Genomic DNA, 25,007 nt, shown 5'->3' on the forward strand with positions numbered 1-25,007 from the left:
AAAGCCCTTTCGTTTAATACCACACACGATAGGTTTCAAAACAGTTTTTTTAAATTCCATACAAAAAAAGATAACTCATCTCTTTTTTTTTTTATTTAATGGTGCTTTGGGTCAAATTGTTTCAAATGTCCTAAAGATCAATCGTACCGATTTTCATACCTTTAACATCATTTGCAGCATTTTACTGAATTTCTCGGTGTACTGCCAGCGCTATTAAAAGAAGGCGCAGAAATAAAAAAACAATTGAAAAGAAAATTTTGGGTGAACCCATATCTTCGTATAATGAATGAAGATGCAAATCATTTCAAAAGAAAATACCGGCGCGGCATCGCAGAAATCTGCGGCGCCGCACGCCGCTCGGCGGCACCGCGCGCGGCGAAACTCACCGCTTTGCGGCACCGCGCGCGGCGAAACTCACCGCTTTGCGGCGCCGCAGCGCGGCACCGCAAAATTTTGCGTTGCGGCGGGCGTCGCCGCAGAGCGGTTTGCGGCGCCGCAGATTTCTGCGGTGCCGCGCCGCGCGGCGGCGGCGGCGTCGCACCGCTGACATGTGGCCGGGCCCTAAGACCGAAGATAACGCACGGCGCCGGCGTGCCAAAAATGTGTACTTTTGTAGGATCAGTTATCGTAGTTTTTGACGTATGTCAAACGAATGTGGCCATGTAGTTAGACGAGTTTTAGTACCTTCTATAGCCAATGGGTACAGTCACCTGCAATAATATATTACACAACGAAGGCCGCAAAAATATCTGACACGATCTTATTTGTAGAGCCATAAGGGCGTGTCACATATTTTTGCAGTCTTAGAAGAGTATTATAGATATTATTGCAGGTGACTGTACACAACTACACAGTGTATATATTATATACACTTTTGTCAGGCAATTCAATTTTTACAAGCTTTTACTTAACTTGCAATGTACCGATGTATGTAGTTAATAGGTATGTTTGTACTGGTCAAATCTTGCAAGTTAAATTTGACCCACTTCCCGACTTCCAATGAAGCTGAAAATTTGCATACATATGTAAGTCGGGTGACAATGCAATATTATATTATGATACCGTACCATCGAGCTGGTCTGATGATGGAGACAGGAGGTTAGCATAGGAACTCTATGATAAAACAAGGCAACCTAATTGTGTTTGGGGTTTTAGAATAGTCTCGATGAGTATTAGTTGCCTGTGCAAAGAAAAGTACAGTCAGCGATAAAAGCTTGTGCCAAAAAAATATTTCATATGGCAATCATACATGCGATGAACTCTTGCTGGCAATATATATGACCAGTATTACCAATTCACAATCCACTCTTGAAACAGTGAAACGAACATGACTAAAAACACATATGTCACTTTAGACGTGAGCAGTCATACAGATATGCGGCTCGACGTACTTACAAAGGATTGGATATTCCCACCGAAATACTGCCCCCGACCCCTTTTCAGCCGTGTTATAGTTTGTAGCTTTCTAATAGAGCCCGACGACTAATCCTATTGTCTATTGTTAAGTAAAACCGCACGTGCTACTTACCTGCAAAAAAGGGTCTTAATTATTCTATTTGGCACCTGAGCACGGGCTAGTCCAACGCTCAAAAAACCAGTGTAGGTGCGCTCTCCGATAACGCGCCTTTGTTACGCATCTCGATGACACATTTTAGACCGGTTCTGTAGCGTTCGACTCCCCGGCACTCAGTAACCGAAGTACTGACCACACACATTCTAACAAAATATTTATCCATTAGTTAATTTTGAATCTTATTGCAATTTCCATAGGAGTTGTAATTCAATTACCTGGGTAAAGTGAACGAACGATTTTTTATGCAGGTGGTTGTGGCACGTAGCACGAGCGGTTTTACTTAACAATAGACAATAGGATTAGCCGTCGGGCTCTATTAGAAAGCTACAAACATACCATTCGCAAGGCATTCCGAACAGAGGCGAGTGTATGTGGACACGTGATCGATAACAATTAACAAAGGTAGCGGTATCAGATACATACATATTTCGGAAAGGCCCAGTGTGGCTACCAACAGTTTGGCACTGACATAAACGCCATCGAGAATAACGTAATTTACGTTCTATGCATCTCGCTCGTACTCGTATATAAGTGCGAGCGAGATGTATATTAGGAAGTAAATTACGTTCTCGATAGCATATACATATGTCAGTATTGACGCTGTCAGTGACTCATAGGACGGGCTCAGGTGCATGCATGCATACAGGCTTTCTTATAGTTGCTTAGGATAGTTTTTACGTCGGAAATCATCCTTGAAGAGAGTGCAAAGGGGGGTGGAATTGACAGAGTTAATGATATATTGATAGAGCATTATAGGCATGAACCTATAATATTACGGACAGAGTTTCGCTTACAACACAACTGTGATTCCAACATCCACCAGTTTCTAAGTATTTACGCGTGACACACACACATTGACAGCCCACATCCACCAGTTTGCCGTCAGACAAATCGAAACGTCATTGAAGTAAACATGTCGAAGAAAAATATAAAATATGCCGGCATGCGTAGTTAAATCCTGCTAGAATTGTACCGATCGAAAGAAAAAAAGTCACGGAATAACTTTTCATACTTAAGTTTATCAATTAGTACGTAAAATCACGATAATTTGTTGTTTATAAATTATCAAATTTCAAAACAGGAGTGTGACCAGTAACATGAATAGGGTAATTTCCCGAAAGTAGGGTAATTGATACCCTTCTTCTTATTATCATTATGTATTAAGAGATCATTTAGGTGAATGGTTAAATTATTGATTGTGCATTTCAAACTAGGTCGGTATGGTAATTTCCCAACACTAAGGAGCGATACTTAACGTTTGTTTGTATGTATTTTTCTGTTGAAAACCAGATATGTTTCAAGTTAAATGTATAAATAAAAAAAAACATGACGAACTGATTTCATTACTGACTGATTGAACTGATTTAATGTTTGCACAAAGTAATTGTGCAATATTGCGCATTTTCAAGACCTATAAAATCAGATACGTACACACCTTTTTTATTGTCTAACGTAAAACTGTCCTAATTTTTTTATTTGAAAACAAGGACGATATTAAAAATAATTGTTTCACCATTAGGGGAGAATTTGTGTTACATGGTAACACTCATCTACACGCACACATTCAAACCGTCCGCCATTGCAGTGTCACAGTTTGTCTTAGGTGACAGTCCGTCCGTAATATTCTTGGTCCATGATTATAGGGCTCATTTAGACGGCGCGCGAACTCGTATACGATTTTAGTTACATTGCGGACCATTGAGGTTACATCAATTCAGCCGACCGATTAAATAACGCAATGTAATGAAACTCGCATGCGAGTTCTCGCACCGTCTAAATGAGCCCTTATCCAGGCGCTATACTTACTTTAGCTGCTGTCACTAATTCCACGCAGACGAAGTCGCGGGCAAAATCTAGTGGCCAATAACTATAGCATAGCAATCACCTATCACATATATGAGTGAGATTCACCATGCAAGCTTTCCCCCGCACTGAGATCTGCATAAAGGCCGAGCCACACCGGCTGCGTGTGCAGCACACTGCGTGGCGTGCGCTGCGTGACGTGCGCAGCACCCCTGTCACACCGGGTGACGCGCACGTCACGCAGCGCACGCCACGCAGTGTGCTGCACACGCCACGCAGGCCGACGCTGCAGCTCTGCGTGCAGGCTGCGTACACATTCGCCGCCATTTCCGTACTATTCCCTAGGGCATCTAGACGACTAGCAATGTTTGACAGCAGTTCAACTTGGAAGGCGGTGCATTAATGCCTTTACGTCGTACAAATGCAAGGTCACCTAATGCCGCAATAGCAATTAGGGAAAAATTTGTCTCCTATTTTAATCGAGATAATCGGGAATAAAATTATACGACGCACGCACAAAATACACAAGACAAGTAGTATAGCACAATAGAAACCATAAACTTACCGTCTACTCCAATTGCGACACCAATTTGTTTCCATAACAAGTTTTTATAGGACGAATTTTTGTAATCTTTGTGTTTTTGGTTATAAATACATTCGTATTTGCGCACTAGTTCAATAAGTTTTTCTTTTATTTCGCAATCCGTTATAAAAACCACCACGCGCACCGGTCGAGTTGTAAATAAATACAAGAGAGCTGTGCGTGTACACGCACAGCACCTACGCAGCACCGAGCTGTGCGTGTCCGAACCTGCTCGGTTCGCCCTCTCATAGGGATCGCAGTTAAACACAACGTCATCACTGCACGCAACGAAGCGACGTTGCCGCTCCGCTGCGTGGACGCGTGCACGCAGTACGCAGCCGGTTTGTCTTGTCGGAGCTGCGTTGCGTGCAAGTCACGCGTACGCGCACGTCACGCACACGTCACGCAAGCGGTGTGTCCTCTCTTATGTGTTTTCGTATTCTACAACGCAGCGGGACGCGTACGTGTACGTGCACGTCACGCACACGCATCCGGTGTGGCTTGGCCTTAATGCATAGCCTGCGTACACGTGATACTGTGGCCGTACAAAAGGTGGATTAGGGTAGTTACTGAGAAATAGGGATGAAGGGGGTGGCGTCCGACTAAGGGTTGCAGAAATAACACACGTCCGTTCGTTGCAATATTTAATCGAGACAAAGGAATCACCCACTTACAGTCTTACATGTTACCTATATATTTTTGGCTAAGTACCCACATACATCACACCTCCCCACTTAATCATGAAGTAATGTTACGTATAACACTATGGTACCTTAAACTAATTATAACTAATCTATTTCTAGTCTATGTCTACGGCTTGGCAACGGCCTAAGCGTCACCGGCGATCGCGTTGGTGGCTGAGGACGTGGGGAAGGATTAGCTGTAACCGACGTTTTATTAGTTACTTCCTCCCCCCTTACTGTCTCGGTCCCTTCCTCACCCCGATCCACCGACCCAGCAGGTTGTACCTCGGCACTCTCTAATTGTTCAGCCTGCTCATCCCCGTCGGGCCCCCGGTCCGTAGGGCACGGAATGCTCGATAAAACTGATCTGCGCCTGAGTTGGTCTATATGTCTAACTAGAAGTCGCCCGTCTCCGTTATCCAGGGTATACCGACGTGAACCCTCCTTGCCTACGATAGTACCTTTGATCCATTTATCGGCACCAGTATAATTACGCGCCCAAACTGTTTCTCCCGTTACCAAGTTTCGCTCCGCGATCGCGCTCTGGCCGGCCTGCGCCTGCTGGCGGCGCTGCGCGTCACGTACCCGGTCTTCCAGCCCACGATCACTACGTAATAAGTCTAACCTCGAACGTAAATTCCGTTTTTGTAGAAGCATCGCTGGGGTTTCTCCCGTGGTACTATGCACGCTATTCCTATACGCTAGCAGGTACGTTTGTAATGCGACGTCTACATCTACCCCGTCTCTAAACGCTTTCTTTATCGCCCGTTTACACAACTTTACCGCTTGCTCTGCAGCTCCATTGGATGCCGGGTGGTATGCGGGTGAAAATGCCTGTTCAATGCCGTTTTGAATTAAGAATTGTTTGAACTCTGCGCTTGTAAAAGGCGGTCCTTGGTCTGAAACTACGACTGACGGTAGCCCAAAGCGAGCGAAAGTCGCCCTCAGTTCCCTAATTACGGCAGACGAGTTTGTACGTGACATCTCAAACACCTCAATCCATTTAGAGGTCGAGTCAATGAGAATTAAATAAGTCCTACCTTTATATTGCAAAAAATCTAAGTGAATCCTAGTCCAGGGCTGCATAGCATACTTCCATGAACTTGGCGCAGCCTGTGGCGGTGCGACCGCCTCCGCTGCACACGTCTCGCAACCTCTACACAACGCCTCCACCTCCGCGTCTATGTTAGGCCACCATACATAACTTCGCGCCAGTGATTTCATTTTAACGATACCCATATGACTAATATGCAGCTGTTTAAGTACCTTTTCACGCAGCGAATTAGGAATAGTCATACGATATCCCCACATCAAGCAGCCGCGGTCTACATATAACTCGTGACGCCTTATAAAGTAAGGCTCCATCTCTTCGTCGGGACAACTAGCCGGCCATCCTGATTGCGCGTACGTGATAGCCCTACTCACTAACCTATCTTTGGCTGTCGAAACCCGTACATCATTATTAGTTACCGGTAGGAAGTTTTCTACAAAATTCACATAAGTGACTTCTTCCTCTCTACCCGCTGCCCCCTCTTTCGCCTGAGGTAACCGCGATAGCGCGTCCGCACAATTTTGTTTTGATGCAACATATTCAATTTGATAATCGTACCCCGATAAAAGAACCGCCCACCGTTGTATGCGCGAAGCTGCCATTACCGGAATGCCGACCTTATCTCCAAAAATGTACGTGAGAGGCTTGTGATCAGTCCGTAATATAAATTTGCGACCGTATAGGTATTGGTGGAATTTACGAATTCCGTAGACAATTGCTAGTGCCTCCCGGTCTATTTGTGCGTACGCACGCTCCGCCGCTGTAAGCGTGCGCGAGGCATATGCCACGGGCCGCTCCCCGTGCTCCGTGATGTGCGATATCACCGAGGCAACCCCCACTCCAGATGCGTCGCAAGTCAAAATCAGTGGCAATTCCTCTGAATAATGCGTTAGCACTTGACTCGACCCGAGCGCCCTCTTGATTTCTTGGAAAGCCGCCTGACACTCCCTATCCCACACGAACTTAACTCCACTTTTCAATAAATTATACAAGGGTGCCATTATACTACTGACATTACCGACGAACTTCGCGTAATACATTACCATCCCTATAAAGGCCCTTAATTCGGATACATTACGTGGCGCCGGCGCGGCCTCGATGGCCTTTACTTTTTCTGGGCAAGTATGTATGCCATCTTCACTAATGACGTGCCCTAGATAATTAATCGACTTAGCAAAGAAAGCGCATTTCTCTTTTTTTACGCGCAAACCATAGGCTTGCAACCGCTCAAAAACTTTAACTAAATTGTCAATATGCGTTTCCGTATCGCTGCCCGTGATAATCACGTCGTCAAGGAATACGCCTACGTGTGGCAAGTCTGCAAACATTTGTTCCAACCGCCTCTGAAATATACCCGGGCTCGAGGACAATCCATACACAAGACGATTATATCGGAATAAGCCCTTATGAGTATTAATCACGGTGTATTTTCGAGAATCGTCCAGCTCAAATTGCGCGTAGGCCTGCGATAAGTCGATCTTACTAAATCGCTTCCCCCCGTACAGGCGTGCTAACAAATCTTCTACCCTAGGTAACGGATATCGATCGACTTCTAGCATTCTATTTAAGGTCAGTTTGTAATCAGCGCAAATTCTTACATTACCATCCTTCTTTACTACCGGGACAATGGGTGTAGCCCAGTCGGAGCGGTCGACGGGGGTGAGCACGCCGTCGCGCACCAGCTGCTCCAGCGCGCGCTCCACCGGCGTGCGCAGCGCGTACGCCAGGGGCCGCGCGCGCAGGAACACCGGCCGCGCCCCTTCCCGCAGGTGGATGCTCACGCGACCGCCGGTGAACCGCCCCAAACCATCCGCGAACACGTCACAAAATCTGGAACTGAAATCCGTCAAGTTAAACTCATTTCCATCTACCTCGTTTCTATTAACATTGCAAGGTCTGCATGGCGTAGGTATGGGCATATTTAATTCCGCCAGCCATTGTCTGCCTATCAACATGGATTTACCATTTTCAATTACATACATCTCCAAATATTCCTGCCTATCTTTATATTTTACCAGTGGTTTTACTACACCGACTGGTTTTACAAGCTCTCCAGTGTAATAACGTAATCTAACATTACTACTATAAAGTACTAACTGAGAAAACAATTGTTCGTAAACTTTTTTGCTGACGCATGATATCGCACTGCCTGTATCGCATTCCATGTCAAGGTCAATACCCTGCACATTTATTTTCATAAAAATAGGTTTGTAATCCGCTGCCTTTAAGTTATTAACATGTATGATAATTACCTCGTCACTCATGTCACTGTCCTCACTATATGTGTCCCGGTGACTGGCCATATTCATAACTTCCACGCTGTGAGTACGAGTATCAGCCATTAATGGACACACCCGTTGCAAGTGTCCCTGCTTGTTGCACACCTTGCACACATAGCGGGTGAACCGGCAGGTGTCCGTGCCGTGCGTCCCGCCGCAAGCGTTACAGTGTGCGTCCCGCCGTTTTCCCGCCGACGCTGCCGACGCTGCCTGCCAGCCGCTGGCGCGGGCACCACGCCCAGCGCTGGCACCTCGCTCTGCGCCCCGCGGTTGCCATGCTCCACGCGCCGCCTCGTTCCTACGTCGTGACGAACTCGCCGCTATCGCTTGACAAGACGCCAGCGCACTTGTCCCGTCACTAGCAGGCTTTCGTGACCCCTCGACCATAGCGGCGTCCTTCTCAGCCGCTTCCATACTGACTGCCAGATTAAAAGCTTTAGTGAAATCTAGCTTATCTTCAGCAAAAAGCCTTTGTCGAATGGTCTCGCTGTGAATTCCGCATACAAACTGATCCCTTAAACTATCTTCGAGCCACGCCCCAAAGTCACACGTCTTAGACATTCTTTTCAAAACTGCCACGTAATTAGACATAGATTCACTATCTCCCTGTTTCCTATGCCTAAATTTATAACGTTCTGCCAGTACACTAGGTTTAGGTTGCAAATGTTTTTCTAAAATGGCAGTTAAGTCGGCGAATGTTTTTGTCGTAGGTTTATCCGGCGTGCACAAGTTGACTAGGAGTTCATAACCCTCGGCGCCAATCACGGTCACTAACGTAGGCACTTGCAACTCAGCTTTAATGTTGTTACACAAGAAATACTGTTCAAGTCGTTCTACATATAACCGCCAATTGTCCGACGCGATCTTAAACTCGCCTATTTTGCCGATTGACATTGTTTTTGCACAACACAACACGCACAGTACACGCACTAAAAGGTCCGAACAGCTCGTCGCCACTGAGAAATAGGGATGAAGGGGGTGGCGTCCGACTAAGGGTTGCAGAAATAACACACGTCCGTTCGTTGCAATATTTAATCGAGACAAAGGAATCTATAGCTACCCACTTACAGTCTTACATGTTACCTATATATTTTTGGCTAAGTACCCACATACATCACAGTTACCTCAAAAGCACGCTCAAATGCTTCATTACTGCACCCTTCATCTTTCCGCTAAAAATCTCCACTAATGCCGACATTGACTCGCTTACGTCTTTTGTGATTATAAACTTTACGGCAATGGAAACAAGGTTTACGATTAGTCATTCAAGTGATGCTAATTTACCGAAGGTCTCCGGGTCAGCTTTGGCAAAATTGCTTTCGTATGTCCGGATGTTCTCTACAGATCGCAATCCTCAACCGATTCAATTTTGGACGTTGAAACTACTAAAATTAAACGCATCACATAAAGTAGGTAGTTCATTGTACTGAAATCATAGGTACATTAAAATTGTAACCGGTAATGTATTTCAAACATGAAAATAGCATATCTTTTCCTACAATTCCTCTGTATTTTCCTTATAACTTGCAATGTAAACCCAGCAGACTTTTAGCCGTTTTAAGCTCTAATTAAAACCCGACAAGGTTTAAATTCCTATGTCTATTATGTAGTAAAAGATCGACATTACATTCCATTTGAAGCTGCGGAATGTTCCGCTTCCTTCCTTTTAAGTTCACACACAAGTCATGTGATAAACTTTAAACACACGTACGGACTTAATTCAACTGTACAGAGGGCCTACCGCGAACCACGTTCGACGTGTTGCATCTATGTCGCACTTGTAAATTCGTACGTAAGTGTGACAGGGAGGCAACGCGTCTAACGTTGTTCGCGGTAGACCCTCTGTTCTCTGCAGTTTTATTGCGAGTCATCCGTACAGTTTTGTTTCCACATCTTACTCACAGTTAAAAACAATGCATAATAAGTTATTTTTGATTTGTGATACTTGTGTTTAGGTATATATATAAATATCGGTTAATCTAGGGCTCCAAATTAGAGCTCTTAAGATTCTAACCTCGGCACATTCAAACGAGTTTCTTGGAAGTTATGTACGAAATGTCACTTTATATTTTTATTAAGTAGTATTATTGAAGGAAAACATCCTGAGAAAACCGGACTTTAATCTTAATATCGCCCAGTTTGATCTATTTGTTATAGTTAGGTTTCATAAAAACTAATGCCTGCGCCAATTCTTGGGATTAGTTGTCCTAGCGGATGCAACCGGGATAGCGGGATGATGAGGGGTGGAGGCCTATGCTCAGCAGTGGGACGTGGATATATTTGAAATGTCATATGTCGTATTTTAGTTTTAACTAAGTAACTAAATCTATTCGCGAAAAAAATCCAAAATGTGTAAAATAAAACAGAATAAACAGTTAACCACCAAACGCACTCAAAAAGCGAATACTTACAAAAAGTGCTCTGATTGCGACACAGCTTAACTTGCCAGTCGTATATGTGCCTTACTCCAACGAGGTAAAGGTATACACCCGCTTTAATATGTCTTCATTTGTACAATGACCTGTGGTGTTAATATTCCGATCGGTCGCGAAACGCAAGCGCGTCAAACGCTCAGGCGGTCTAGCATAAGTTGCGCTCTCGCGCGCGAGTCCATACTTGAAGTCGCGCTAGATGTATGGAGTCGCGCGCGAGAACGCAACTCATGCTAGCAGGTCAGGGCCAATGTATAGTCACATGCAGAAGCCAGCGTACAAATCCCACAACTATAATCCAGACCAGCTATCAAGGTCGCATTTTTATCACTTGTTATGCTATACGTCACTTTCGCACTTACATATTTGTTAGAACGTGACAGTCATGGTGACAAATGATAAAGAGCCGGCCATCTTAGTCCTACAGGGGTCTTCAAACTTTTTGACCCAAGGGTCACAACCACAACCCGGCCTCCTGTTCTTTTTCGCGGGCCGAAATTGGAAGTTTCGTAGTTTGGATTCGATACCGCAAATTATCGAAAAAAAAAATAAGTTCGGCGCAGAATATTTCCTTCTTCCGTCCCAAAGTTTTGTTACGGCTAGTTTGTGGTAAATAAGGAAAAAGACGAGAATAAAAACTTGTTAAGCTTTTATATACTTAGAATTTTTAGTCACGTCTGCAGTTGTGCTTATCAGTATCACACACTGACCCGGTCTTGTTTACGTCTGATGTCAGCGCTAAAGTTTTTGGACAACTCAAGAACTAGAAAATTTGATAGATACTACAGAGTACAATGAATGAATTACCGCAATGTAACGAAATCACATACAAGTTTTTGAAACGTCTAAATGGGGCTTTAATCTGAAAAGTTGCTCAGTCAATGTTACTGTTAAGACTAAAGGTCCCCATTGATTAACAGTCTGCCGGACGGTATCGGCCTGTCAGTTAGAACAAAAAGTTGACAGTTCCGAACAACTGACAGGCCGATACCATCCGGCGGACTGTTAACCTTTTCCACGCCGTGTCAAACACAAAAGCTGTCACTCAGACGCCGCATCATTGAAGTGTCAAAACTGAAGTTGAACTTTATGTATATGCACGTAGGTCACTGTTGCTCTGTGGTCTGTGACCGATTAATCGGTCTTTGGCGTTGTACGTACGGTGCGGATATATCGGTCATTGGCGTCCAAAAGGTTAATCAGTGGGCCCCTTTAAGATCACATAGTTACATTGGTTTATACAGAACATTCGAGCAAGCGAAGTGAACTCGAGTCCCGATGCAAAAACAGCGCTCTGACCGGATCGCAAATGCCTGTCCATTTGGGGCAAAAAGGGGATATTAACAAGGGCCTGTAATGTAGTGTGTAGTGTAGTGATGACTGGTGTCATGACGTCGCGTCGCTTATAAGGATATGCATACCCTTGGTAAAAAAAAACTTAGGATGTAATACAGGGTGTTCCAAACCTAGACGTCCAAAAATTTTTTTTAGATTCCTCACGTCGTGGGCTATCAGAATATACCCCATGTATGTTAGCCGATTTTTCGTAGTTTTCGAGTTAGGATTTTTTAAACTTTTAACTTTTGTTATGAAATTCCGGGGTTCCCATACAGGTTGGCTAAAAAATAACTGCATTCCCGTTGCCAGGGAGGTTTTGGGATTATACTGAGCAAATTTGACTATGGGACCAACACCGAAATCGCGAAAAAAAAAATTTGGCTTTCATACATTTTGGCTGTGGTCCATTTTCTATGGAAGGGTAAATTTTTTTTTCGCGATTTCGGGGTTGGTCCCATAGTAAAATTTGCTCAGTATAATCCCAAAACCTCCCTGGCAACGGGAATGCAGTTATTTTTTAGCCACCCTGTATGGGAACCCCGGAATTTCATAACAAAAGTTAAAAGTTTAAAAAATCATAACTCGAAAAGTACGAAAAATCGGCTAACATACATGGGGTATATTCTGATAGCCCACGGCGTGAGGAATCTAAAAAAAAATTTTTGGACGTCAAGGTTTGGACCAGCCTGTATAAATGCTCTTTTTGTATGAGTGTTATATTAATTAATGACTTTGATGAATAAATATAGTTTGTCAAAGGACTGTCTCATTTCAAACATAGACGAGAGAATCATACTATCTTTGTCTTACACTAGTACTAGCACCCAAAAGAAAAGGATGAGCATTTTTTTTGGTTCTTATTTACTGACAATTTGGTTTGACCAACTATACATCAAAATATCAAATATTTGTAGAAAAGGAAAACAACAATGTCCCAATCCCGTTATCAATCGAAAATTAATCGCAATTATGCGTATACAAACTTTATTTTTTTTTGAAACTATAACGACGAAAGAACTTACTTAAAAATACCTAACCATTGTTGCATTAATATAAATAATGCACGTGCCTGTGCTTGTCAAGAAAATTGTGAAAAAACTTCCTTACGGCCGTGATGGCATCACGTTTTATTAAAAACAAACGAAACGGCTAAAAATAGCCCGTTCACGACCCTTACCCCAATGTAGCCTGCACGCTTCAGTAAGTGTACTACCCATAGACTAGGAATCCTCTAGACGGAGTTTAGAGCAATTATTTCATGAAGCCGATGCTGCCAAAAATACTGGGGTGCGGGGGACGAGGTGAGCGAGTCCCGTGCCGTGATTGGTCCGTTCAAACACACGGACGTCACACAAAGACACTTTGTCTCGAAAATGGAGTAAAACTACCGTATATTTGTGGCAGAGGGAGTAGCGCTACTATGCTCAGTCTGGAGGATGTCTTGTCTGTGGTACTACCTGTAAGGGCAACTACACACTGATGTTGATTCAAGTAGCCAGGATATACTGTGCGTTTGAAAAATATATAGCCTGTTCACAATCCTTACCCCAATGTAGCCTGCACGCTTCAGTGAGTGTACTACCTGTAAGGGTAACGACACACTGGTGTTGATTCAAGTAGCCAGGCTATACTGTACGTTTGAAAAATATATAGCCTGTTCACAATCCTTACCCCAATGTAGCCTGCACGCTTCAGTGAGTACTATCTGTAAGGGTAACGACACACTGATGGTGATTCAAGTGGACAGGATATACTGAACGTTTGAAAAATATATAGCCTGTTCACAATCCTTACCCCAATGTAGCCTGCACGCTTCAGCAGGTCTACAACCTGTAAGGGTCACAACATACTGATGTTGATTCAAGTAGCCTACTTTAGAATTATTAAGTCACTATACAGATGTACAAGTTGAGTTACAAAAAGTTAGCAAAATTCTCGGGAGCTTCTCAAAAAATATAGAGGACACAAGTAAGTTTCCTATAGAAAATTTCGTATTTTTTCCAAGATTTTCTACGTGAATATTTTCAAAAAAATTCCGTCAATACATACTCTTGAGACGATGTCTTCTTGTAGTGATAAAGCTGCCTTACACCATAGTACCTACTGGAGCAAAAAAGACGGGTCATTGCCCAGCGGGCTCGGCCGTAAAAACTTGTTTCTAAACCATCCTGACGAATAGCTGAGATACGGTGATTAATGGATATTGCAGATTCTTTTTATATCTCTTTAGCTTGGAGATTGTCAACTAGTTGATTGATAGGGAAATTTATAAAGGAACGGGACTAAAACTTGTCTAGATTAAATTAATTCAGAGTTTGGTGCCTAAATCAATCTCGTTTTTGACAGAAGCCAAAATATTTATACCAAGCTTAAAGCAATACGTACCTAAAGCATAAACGCCTCGCGGCTCATTCGAACAATGCTTCTAAGAGATCACTGCGGTACGATACCGATCTGTCAGTGTCATAAATTACGTTTTAGGTTTAATTTTTTTTAGAATTTAGACACTGACAGATCGTTGTCATGCCGCAGTGATTTATTAGAAGCATTGTTCGAATACGGCCGTAATGACTACCAATATTAAATATATTTCAACAACGCTCAATGTTTTTTGATTTGAAAATACGCCTCATATGGTGCGCCCAGATCTGAAAAGTCTGAAATAAGCCTGTTTGCGAAAGGTTCGCAAACTTTTTGCAAATACCTAGTACGATTCGCAGACAGCGAGGTATTGCCGAATGGTGAGTTAGGACCTAGACGCCTCGCTACCCAAAGTCGAATGCCAAACAAAATTAAAATCTAACATCATCTTAAGAATGATAGCGGACAAGCCTGATTGCCCGCTAATGCTACACTGTAGGACTACATTCCCCTGTGGGCTCCATCAGTGGTAACTTGTAGGTTAAGTGTTTAGGTTTAAGTATCATAAAATAAGCTTAGGTACTAACCCTTTTGAAACTATTATTTACTAAAATGTATGTGTAACCGTTACACGAAATAAATGTTCTGAATTTGAAATTAAATTGAGTGTCACCCGCGCGCGAGGAGAGTTACGTCAATACCTCCGGCTTATATAGTGTTATTTTGTTACAGCGCTATGGCAGGAGCAAGAGGCGCCGGAGTACGACATCGACTCCGAGGACGAGCGGTGGCTGAAGCAGCAGAGGCATCCGGAGCTCACAGGTCGGTTCCACTTCTTCATTGGTGTCTGTAGATAAACCATTCTCATCTTGGCTACTGCCGGGCTGAATCTGTGGCGTCTCCTCCAGCTGTCGCTGTCGACGACTTGCCACATGATTCTAACAGATGGCGTTAAGGAGCTAAAACCTAATTTGACAGAAACCTACATCGCACTTACGGAGTTTCTAATGTCACTTACTATATATACTCATTTTGACTATCTCTCAGTGGACTTCGGTCCTCAGGCATAACCCTCGCCTGGAGTGAGTACTCTCTATTGCCCTCTCTCTACCTTCACAAAAAAATACGTTTATCTTGTGTAAACATTGTTATGGCAGGTGTCCGTACGTCTTTGCACCAATTGCACCCAGTCTCAAAGTCCACCCAAACCAAACTTCAATCCATAGACCGGTATACTGTTCTCTTTTTCTACAATAGTCCCAACGCCTGCTGAGACCGGTTCATGGATGTCTTGTTGCGCCTGTGAACGGGTTCCAGCAGGCGTTCTACATGACATAAAGCTCTCCAAGGGGCCTGTACGTGTTGGATCTGTGTCCCCACGCAAGCCTATCAAAAGACCGGGATTATAAGCCCGTGAAATCCAAGGAGATACGTTTATGAAAAACAGTACAGTAAGGGAAGGAACAGAAACAATATGGTAACTTAAATTTTGGTAGGTACATTTCAGGGATATTGCGAATATCCGCATCCGCAACCGCGGAACTTCCGCATTATTTTCAACATCCGCATCCGCATAAAATCGATGCGGATTTAATGCGGATGCGGATGTGGAACAGGTCGGTACATAAATGTCTTAGCATCGGCGTAAGTGCTAGACTGCTAGGTAATTTAGTATTTAACCAAAAAACCTATTAGAAATGAGCAGTCAAGCGTGAGTGGGACTTAATGTACGGAACCCTTGGAACGCGAGTCCGACTCGCACTTGGCAGGTTTTTTGAAATAAAAATTACTAAAATGTAATATTTGACGTTTTTAATGGTGCTATCTTGACATCCGCATCCGCATCCGCGGATGCGAGCCTTAAAAAATCCGCATCCGCATCCGCGGATGTCAAAAAATCGGCATCCGCAACATCCCTGGTACATTTTTAGTGTTTGGTAAAAGGATACCAGTCTCAACATATGCTAGGCCAGCTGGTGATGCCCAGCGTTGATTTTCATTCTGGTCCTTTTGCCAGGCTATATTTTCTAATCTAGCCAATGTGAAGCGAGTGCGCTCGCATCTTTGCTTCAGATTTGCGTGCCTAATTAGCACAACTTGGGCAAGGGTCTCATAATGCGGCAATCTACAGCAAAGGTGCGTTAGGTGCGTGTGCAGAAACGCGATTGCTTGAAGTGGGTTTGAGGCAAAAACCAATTCGATATATCAATCAAACGCCGCAATGTAACAATATCGCGTAAATGAGTCATTAGCCAATTTTCTCAGGTGAGGGCGCCTCGTGCATATGTACATCGAAATTCGATTCGACATTCTAGTCTTCAGTCTTAACGAAATCTTAACTGTCTAAACATCTTTTTGTTTAAAATTATTCCGCGAATCCAACACCCAACTTCGTCGCGAAAAGTTTTAACATATTAGCGGTTTGATAACGATGTTAAACTGGCTTAGAGTTTAGAAGACACATTACGGAGGGTATTCCTTTTACCTAATCCAATACATGCCCCCGAGGGAAGGGATGAGCTTTGAAACGCCGATGTAATTTATAGTTTACACCGCAGACGATAAGTTTAAACAACTGAACACAGTATAATGATACTTATATCTACTTGGATTAGGGCTGATTTAGACGGCGCGCGAACTCGCATGCGATTTTAATTACATTGCGGACTGTTGGTTACGTCCAATTCAACCGACCGATCAAAACCCGCAATGTAATGAAACTCGCATACAAGTTCTCGTATCAAATGAGCCCTAATTCACACTGATAAGGGTAGTGCCACTTACCAATATACAAGTCGCTTTTTGTGGGGGCGAGTCACCGTCTGCCAGAAATACCATCATACCGTGTGTACCATTTTATCAGGCAGGCGTTCTTCGGTTTCAAATCACGTAGCCTAGTACATCGCTTTCACCCAATAGCCTAGTCTAGTCCGTTTTAGATTCCATCAACTCTCAATAGGCCTTACACGACTATAGATCGCAACTCGGCAAACAAGGCTGTTATTCCTAGCCTTCGGCCTTCCCATCCTGGGGCCGATTGCATAACAACTTGTAACTAATAATATTAGCAGAAGTCTCTTTTCCATTCCTTTGATTAGAAAGAGACTAATATTATTAGTTACAAGTTGTTATGCAATCGGCCCCTGGTTAGGGTGATTATGGAGATAAAAATGTGCTTTCATATTTATTACGCGTTATCCGTGCCCATTATACTCTAAAATGTATCCGATCACGAAACAGTTGGGAATGCTTCTAAAAGTGCACCCCAAGTTTATTTTAGTATTAAATACGTTTAACGCGTCTAAAACACGCGATTGGTCGTAAACACGCTCTTGACTTAATAACTATATTTGCTTGACCGTAGAAGTTCCAAGATATTCCGATAATCAACGGTATTTTAATAGTTTTATTGAACTACGCACAATGTTATAAAATGGTGCTTTACAATCCAGTAGCAAGAGTTCATTTTTCACCTTAAAAGTCAATATTAACACTTTATCACTTCACACCAGGGGCCCGTTTCTCAATGGCTTGTAACTTGTAATACAAGTGGAAGTCCCTTTCTAACCAAACCTGTCAAAAAGTGACATCCGCTTGTATTACAAGTTACAAGCTTTTGAGAATCGGGCCCCAGTACGTCTAAACTACACCATTAATCAGTACACTAGTTAGTTACATTATCAGTTCATACCAGAACAAGTACATCAAGTTCATAACACTACATTTTGTATCAGAAGATTACATTTATAACACAAACTGTATTGACAATATTGACATTTCAATATCAAACTTCTAAGTTAATTCAAATACTGCGCTTTTAAATCATGGAATCTATAAAATATCTTCCGGTATTTATCCTTTATCATTCAATTTCAGAATTAATGTTCGAACAAATGATGGACAAGCTAGAAAAGAGCTCCGGACAGACTGTGGTGACGCTGAACGAGGCCAAGCTCCTGCTGGAGAGGCACGACGACCTGGTCATCGCCGTCTACGACTACTGGCTCAACAAGAGGCTCAAGACTGTAAGTAGCTCATTAAGTAAACAGTTCCAAGCGAGGCCGAGCTCCTGCTGGAGAAGCACGACGGCCTGGTCATCGCCGTCTACGACTACTGGCTCAACAAGAGGCTCAAGACTGTAAGTAGCTCATTAAGTAAACAGTTCCAAGCGAGGCCGAGCTCCTGCTGGAGAGGCACGACGGCCTGGTCATCGCCGTCTACGACTACTGGCTCAACAAGAGGCTCAAGACTGTAAGTAGCTCATTAAGTAAACAGTTCCAAGCGAGGCCGAGCTCCTGCTGGAGAGGCACGACGACCTGGTCATCGCCGTCTACGACTACTGGCTCAACAAGAGACTCAAGACTGTAAGTAGCTCATTAAGTAAACAGTTCCAAGCGAGGCCGAGCTCCTGCTGGAGAGGCACGACGACCTGGTCATCGCCGTCTACGACTACTGGCTCAACAAGAGACTCAAGACTGTAAGTAGCTCATTAAGTAAACAGTTCCAAGCGAGGCCGAGCTCCTGCTGGAGAGGCACGACGACCTGGTCATCGCCGTCTACGACTACTGGCTCAACAAGAGACTCAAGACTGTAAGTAGCTCATTAAGTAAACAGTTCCAAGCGAGGCCAAGCTCCTGCTGGAGAGGCACGACGACCTGGTCATCGCCGTCTACGACTACTGGCTCAACAAGAGACTCAAGACTATAAGTAGCTCATTAAGTAAACAGTTCCAAACGAGGCCGAGGTCCTGCTGGAGAGGCACGACGACCTGGTCATCGCCGTCTACGACTACTGGCTCAACAAGAGACTCAAGACTGTAAGTAGCTCATTAAGTAAACAGTTCCAAACGAGGCCGAGGTCCTGCTGGAGAGGCACGACGACCTGGTCATCGCCGTCTACGACTACTGGCTCAACAAGAGGCTCAAGACTGTAAGTAGTTCATTAAGTTACAAGTTCCAAAAGGCGGCGACTCCTGGGGCCCGTTAAAGCTTATAACTTGTAATACAAGTGGATGTCACTTTTTGACAGCTTTTGTTAGAAAGGGACTTCCACTTGTATTACAAGTTACAAGCGAAACGGACCCTGATCTGTAATTTTATGAACACTTTTAGATCTCAATCCGCTGGTAGTCGCATTTGTATAATTGAGTGCAGTCGGAAAACAAGCTTCGTGTATTTTTGTCCTGAGGAAAATTCTTTTGAGTTCGTGAGCAGACTGCAAAAATTAAAATCATCAGAATTTCCTTGTAAGGGTTGAAATCCTTAATTCGACATAAAAATACTGGACCGTTTGACCCTCTTTTTGCACTTTTTTCTAACCAGAATCATCACAACTATTGAGCGCCGAAAGGTTCAAATTCAGACCTCAGATTCTTCTTGTTCTGTGTCGTTTTATAAGGATTAATATGGTTTAAAAGTGACCAACACTAGTAAGATTTACATGTTTATAAAAAAAACCGGCCAAGTGCGAGTCGGACTCGCGCACGGAGGGTTCCGCACCATCAACAAAAAATAGAGCAAAACAAACAAAAAAAAACAAGCAAAAAAACGGTCACCCATCCAAGTACTGACCCCGCCCGACGTTGCTTAACTTCGGTCAAAAATCACGTTTGTTGTATGGGAGCCCCACTTAAATCTTTATTTTATTCTGTTTTTAGTATTTGTTGTTATAGCGGCAACAGAAATACATCATCTATGAAAATTTCAACTGTCTAGCTATCACGGTTCGTGAGATACAGCCTGGTGACAGACGGACGGACGGACAGACGGACGGACGGACGGACGGACGGACGGACGGACGGACGGACAGCGGAGTCTTAGTAATAGGGTCCCGTTTTTACCCTTTGGGTACGGAACCCTAAAAAGTATTAAACTTTAAGAAGCTTTACAATACTTTTATTACTAAACTACGCAAACTTGTTCGCGTGTCCAAGTTTAAACAGAACTTCGCAACACTCGGTAAAGTACATGGCAAGTTTCAGGCCTTGTGACTTGAAGTTGGCCGTTACATAGAACTTTGTACTGTTGTTACTGAGGGTCGTACCACAAATATAATATTGCCAGTCTTAAACGCTTTGGTTCTGGTTGTAACAAAGACAAGTGACCCTTGCGAGTATATTTTAGAATGGCGATAGATTTTTAAGTATTTTGCCTCATCGTAAAGTTGAAAAATAAAACCGTTAGGCAACTGTTTCAATCTGACTATAATAGTTATTTGTTTTACAAGGGGGAAAAGTTGTTGTTTAACCGCTCGTGCTAATATTGATACCCGAGCAAGCGAAAGATTCCAAAATTGAACCACGAGCGTAGCGAGTCGTTCGAAAAATGGAATCTTGAGCGTTGCGAGGGTTTCAAAGCACGAGGGTTAAACAAAATTTGCCTCCGAGTGAAACACAAAATTTTTTACCACACCAACCCGAAGCAAATATTAAATGTTAAATATCAAACAAAATCAAACCAAATCAAATCTAAATGAATGTTAATAAATATTTATCATCCAAAATCATCATTCAAAAGTCAATTCTACCAGCAAACAAAAGAAAACAACTCAAAATTTGTATTTGATTACTTTGCCTCACATGTGAATAAAATGCAACTTTGCTATCAGTTTTTGAAGTGCAAAGTAAGCCTTTCCGAGCTGGTGTGGTGAAAATTATATTGTTTTTTTTTATTGTACAAATGTACAGTTGCCATCAGATATGTCGGAGCGACCGAGGTGCCCACAAATATCCGAACACGCCTGTATTGTAAAGGCGCTAGAATACGTCAGATATTTTTGAGCACCTCGGCCGCTCAGATATATTGGCGACTGTACAATTGTATTGTACATTTACTGGGACCTGGGCCATTTGACCAGTCTGTCAAAAGTGAGGGAAAAATGTAAAAAAAACATGTTGTTGAAATAACTGTTCCGTTCTATTTAGCGTCCATATTTCTGCCTGATATCTCCTGATCAGTTTGCGAATTTTTCACGGGCTTACTGTGTACAGTTAAATAAAGACTTCATCCCAGCGCCACCATGCGAGCATATGCCATAACTTATCTAACACAGTAATCTAGTTGTGTTAAGCTAGCGGGGTAGATGGCGCTGTTATTAATTTGTTATGAAAGAAATTACAAATATATTACATATTTGTAAATATCATGTGTTGGAATTATTTTAGAACATACATACTATTACTTAATAATAAACTAGTTTTTCCTGCGACGTTTTTCTGTAAAGATCGGTTTTCCTAGGATAGCGGTGCCGTCATATAGCGGCCGTCTCCATACTAAATAATACGGCTAAATATGGATGTCGTAGTATTTGTATGGAGACGGCCGCTAATTGACGGCACCGCTATCGGAGGAAACCAAAGCTTAATTTACTCCGCATTTACTACAAACGTGTGTCAGGGTTCTCGCGTTCTCACTGACAAAAAACTTACAGATTTATTTTATATTCTCATTATTGATTAAATTGTGTCGCTAAATAAATAAATAAACAGTTTGACACTAATATAAGTCTAACAGATGTTATACCGTGTTTCCAGCAACACCCTCTGATCCTGTCGGTGAAGACTGAGAGCCGGCCGGGCCAGTCGTCCAACAACCCCTACCTCGCCTTCCGACGCCGCACCGAGAAGATGCAGACCAGGAAGAACAGGTGAGCAGTCAGACGGTTAACTGTCTCCAGCAACACCCTCGGATCCTACCGGTAAAGACAAAAAGACAGAGAGCATCGTTGAGGTTTGTCCGTAGATACCATTGCATCCGACATATGTTGTGATTGACTTTGATCTATTTGATTACGATTGACGTGCGCATACAGTATAGTATTAAGCCTATTTCTAATCGTTGACTATTGCGTTTTTCAGGAAAAACGACGAGAGCTCGTACGAAAAGATGCTCAAGCTACGGCGAGAGCTCGCGCGGGCGCTGTCGCTCCTGGAGATGGTCGCGCGGCGGGAGAAGGCCAAGCGGGATCTGCTCCGGCTGACGGCCGCCATCGCTGAGCGGAGGTACCACGCGGGAGACTTCACCGAGCCTCAGCCCAGGTAAGGACGGGTCCAGCAACAATACTGTCGCTCCTGGAGATGGTCGCGCGGCGGGAGAAGGCCAAGCGGGATCTGCTCCGGCTGACGGCCGCCATCGCTGAGCGGAGGTACCACGCGGGAGACTTCACCGAGCCACAGCCCAGGTAAGGACGGGTCCAGCAACAATACTGTCGCTCCTGGAGATGGTCGCGCGGCGGGAGCAACAAGAGATTGAATCTTGAAGTTGGTTGAAGAAGAACAGGTTTAGTCCAGGTTATTGTTGTTGTTGACGAGCCGAGATACAATGTGAGAGCGGGAGATTAATCGAGACTCGGTGTAGGTTTTTATTTGTTGTAATATTTAAGAAGAAAACGTTTGTAGAAGGGGGAATTTTTCCACATATTCCGGTCTTGAATAGTCATTAAAAAAGGGGTCAACTTCGTCTTTTGATCGTCTTGTGGTTTGCCGTAGTGCTGGATATTTAGACCACGAGGTTCCTGGCATATGATAATGTCTCTAAGGATGACCAGAAGTGTGGGGGAGCGCCAGTGGGGTCCAATATCTTTCTAATTCATTTCCTAAAGTTATGGTGAAAGTAACGAGCTTTGTGACTCTTGCTTCTGGAAGACAAAATAAAGCTGTTCCGGTTTACTACTGCAATACATAACGAGGGTTATTTTGCTATCGACTGGATTGAAATAGTGTTTGGTTGTCCTTAGGGTGGTGGTGGGCAGCGCGGCGCCGGCGCGGCGCGTGGAGTTCCCGCACTACCCGCCGCGCGCGCCCGACCCGCACCCGCACCCGCACCTGCACCCGCACCAGCCCAGACAGGTACACACACACACACACACACACACACACGCACACACAACACTTCCACCTCGTTGTCACTGATCTATACAGCTTTGTCTCCTGGCCAAATCTCATTCATTATACCAGTACCAGGATACGGGCCGCTATAAAAAAAGGCAAAAGCTTCTAAAAAGGCCTATTTCATTGTATTTTCAATATTTTTGTTTCGACAAATCAAAATTGCATTTGGCAAGTTTTGATCTGTCGACGGCTAGAAGATAAAAGCTCTGCAGATCAGTAAATACAACCTCTAGCCGCCCCGAGACCTATAAAAAGGTCTCCTGTTCCATTCTAATTTGAATCTTTCTTTTGACACATCAAACTTACATTTTCATTGGAAAGTTTTGACGTCTGAGCGGCTAGAGGCATTATATTGTGTATGTATTTATTATGAACACTCGCGCGAAGGATTAATATCATCTGTATATAATATATAATCGTCTTAAAGAAAAAAACCCATCCTATTTGAAATAGCTAATAAAAAAAAGATATTCGTAATCCAACATATTTTTCTAAAACATTTCGTAACGCAAGTTATTCAAAATGTTGAGCTTTCAACACAATATCCATTTCTGAAATACAAATATAAGTTAAAGTGAAAAAAAAACCTAAAGAATACACAAAAAATGATCGAAACAAAGACTAAATTTAGTTGCTTGAGAATAACCTCTAGTATTCGTAAAATGTAAACACCTCGCAGTGTAATTACAATATTGAACGCGCTTTCTGAACGAATATTAGGGGTTATAAATGCATAATGATGACAACCAAAACTTTTGGCAAAACCAAGAAACGTTCTCAGGTTACTTCTCATATGGGGTGATTTCAGTTTTATAGCTTAAAACAGATTGATTTAGCACAATATACCTCAATATTTAAAGCATATTGTATCATGAAGCGAAAGATATGTTTCAGCTGAATAAGGTCCCTTTTTAATTTAAATAATCTGTCCTATATTAAAGTATAGATATTACTTCAAGGCAAGAAGAGGCATCATTGAATGTATTATTTCGCAATAAAAAATAGCAAGTATGCTTTATACAAACAATAGATAATTTCTAACCACGATAAGTGTATCACGATACCTAACCTAACCTAACCACATGGAAACTAATATTATTAAAGTATTAGGTAATGTATCTCGTATGGTAATGTACACATGAATAAAAATAAATGGAACATCCTTATGGATGAATTTCTTTTTTCATCTTTATTTTTTTTATTTTATTTAAACTTGGGAAACAAACAGGCAAAATAGTACAACAAAATAATTAATTTAGACAATACATAGCCAAAACAGTTTTCACTTATAACTAATAACTTTTATGTTTGCTCAGAAAAGACTTAACTTATTAGGTTACTACAACGCATATTATTTTTAAATGAATGCATTACATATTATGTTATGCGTGATAATTATTTTTTTACATATTTACATGGATACTCTGTTTTTGCCAATAACAAAACACGAGAAAAACTTGCAAAATTGCCCTAGGTCTAGGTTTTGGTTGCTAGGTAGGGTACCCAGAAGGCTGAGCTCATTGCACCGCTGAATAATAATGTTGATCCCCTGGGCGAGATAGTTGCCGGCCCTTCTATAAGGGCTCATTTAGACGAGGCGAGAACTCGCATGCGTTTCATTACATTGCGTTATTTGATCGGTCGGCTGAATTGATGTCACCTCAATGGTCCGCAGTGTAACTAAAATCGTATACGAGTTCGCGGGCCGTCTAAATGAGCCTTAAGACAGCCTGCTAAGTCTCCATGGAGACTTTGCTTACGCGAAAACTTGAAACAGACCCCGTGTGTAGAAGTAACCTGTATCGTGTGACCACAATGCTCGGTATTATGGAATGTTGGTTGTCTTGCAGCGGGAAAAGCGACCGTACAAGAGACGGAAACACAGGCACCACGCGCCCGCCGCCGTCGCCGGTTTCCGAGGTGAGTAGGCGCTCTGTGTCACTGGATGTTCCCGATACTGCTAACATTACCACTGACGGATCCGTCACGTTGACGCGGCAGCAGGACGGAACCGACG

The 25,007-nt window shown here is 43.1% G+C and overlaps 2 protein-coding genes across 2 annotated transcripts in view; one reads left to right on the top strand and one right to left on the bottom strand.

Moving 5' to 3' along the window:
• Positions 1 to 25,007, top strand: part of LOC134658999 (uncharacterized) — a 187,876-nt gene that overhangs the window by 131,939 nt on the left and 30,930 nt on the right. The window contains exons 3-9 of the mRNA XM_063514606.1: positions 14,836 to 14,925; positions 17,980 to 18,128; positions 21,635 to 21,747; positions 21,959 to 22,139; positions 22,178 to 22,281; positions 22,837 to 22,948; positions 24,841 to 24,910. Of these exons, the coding sequence (XP_063370676.1) occupies positions 14,836 to 14,925; positions 17,980 to 18,128; positions 21,635 to 21,747; positions 21,959 to 22,139; positions 22,178 to 22,281; positions 22,837 to 22,948; positions 24,841 to 24,910 (819 nt within the window). The remainder of the gene's footprint in view (positions 1 to 14,835; positions 14,926 to 17,979; positions 18,129 to 21,634; positions 21,748 to 21,958; positions 22,140 to 22,177; positions 22,282 to 22,836; positions 22,949 to 24,840; positions 24,911 to 25,007) is intronic.
• On the bottom strand, positions 4,788 to 9,012 carry LOC134658956 (uncharacterized protein K02A2.6-like). Its single transcript, XM_063514563.1, has 4 exons — positions 8,222 to 9,012; positions 6,113 to 8,182; positions 4,900 to 5,476; positions 4,788 to 4,816 (listed from the first exon to the last, which is right to left on the bottom strand). Exons 1-4 carry the CDS (start codon positions 8,864 to 8,866, stop codon positions 4,788 to 4,790), a joined length of 3,321 nt encoding a protein of 1,106 aa, XP_063370633.1. The 5' UTR covers positions 8,867 to 9,012.

The sequence above is a fragment of the Cydia amplana genome, chromosome 24 (genome assembly GCF_948474715.1).
Source record: "Cydia amplana chromosome 24, ilCydAmpl1.1, whole genome shotgun sequence".
NCBI lineage: Eukaryota > Metazoa > Arthropoda > Insecta > Lepidoptera > Tortricidae > Cydia > Cydia amplana.

Excerpts from the sequence above, each read along its gene's own strand:
- LOC134658956 (XM_063514563.1), bottom strand. The coding sequence starts at position 8,866 with ATGTCAATCGGCAAAATAGGCGAGTTTAAGATCGCGTCGGACAATTGG. Across the intron at positions 8,183-8,221 it reads CGCGGGGCGCAGAGCGAGGT|GCAGCGTCGGCAGCGTCGGC; the intron begins GCCAGCGCTGGG and ends AGCGGCTGGCAG. Across the intron at positions 4,817-4,899 it reads TGCTGGGTCGGTGGATCGGG|CCACCAACGCGATCGCCGGT; the intron begins GTGAGGAAGGGA and ends CCACGTCCTCAG.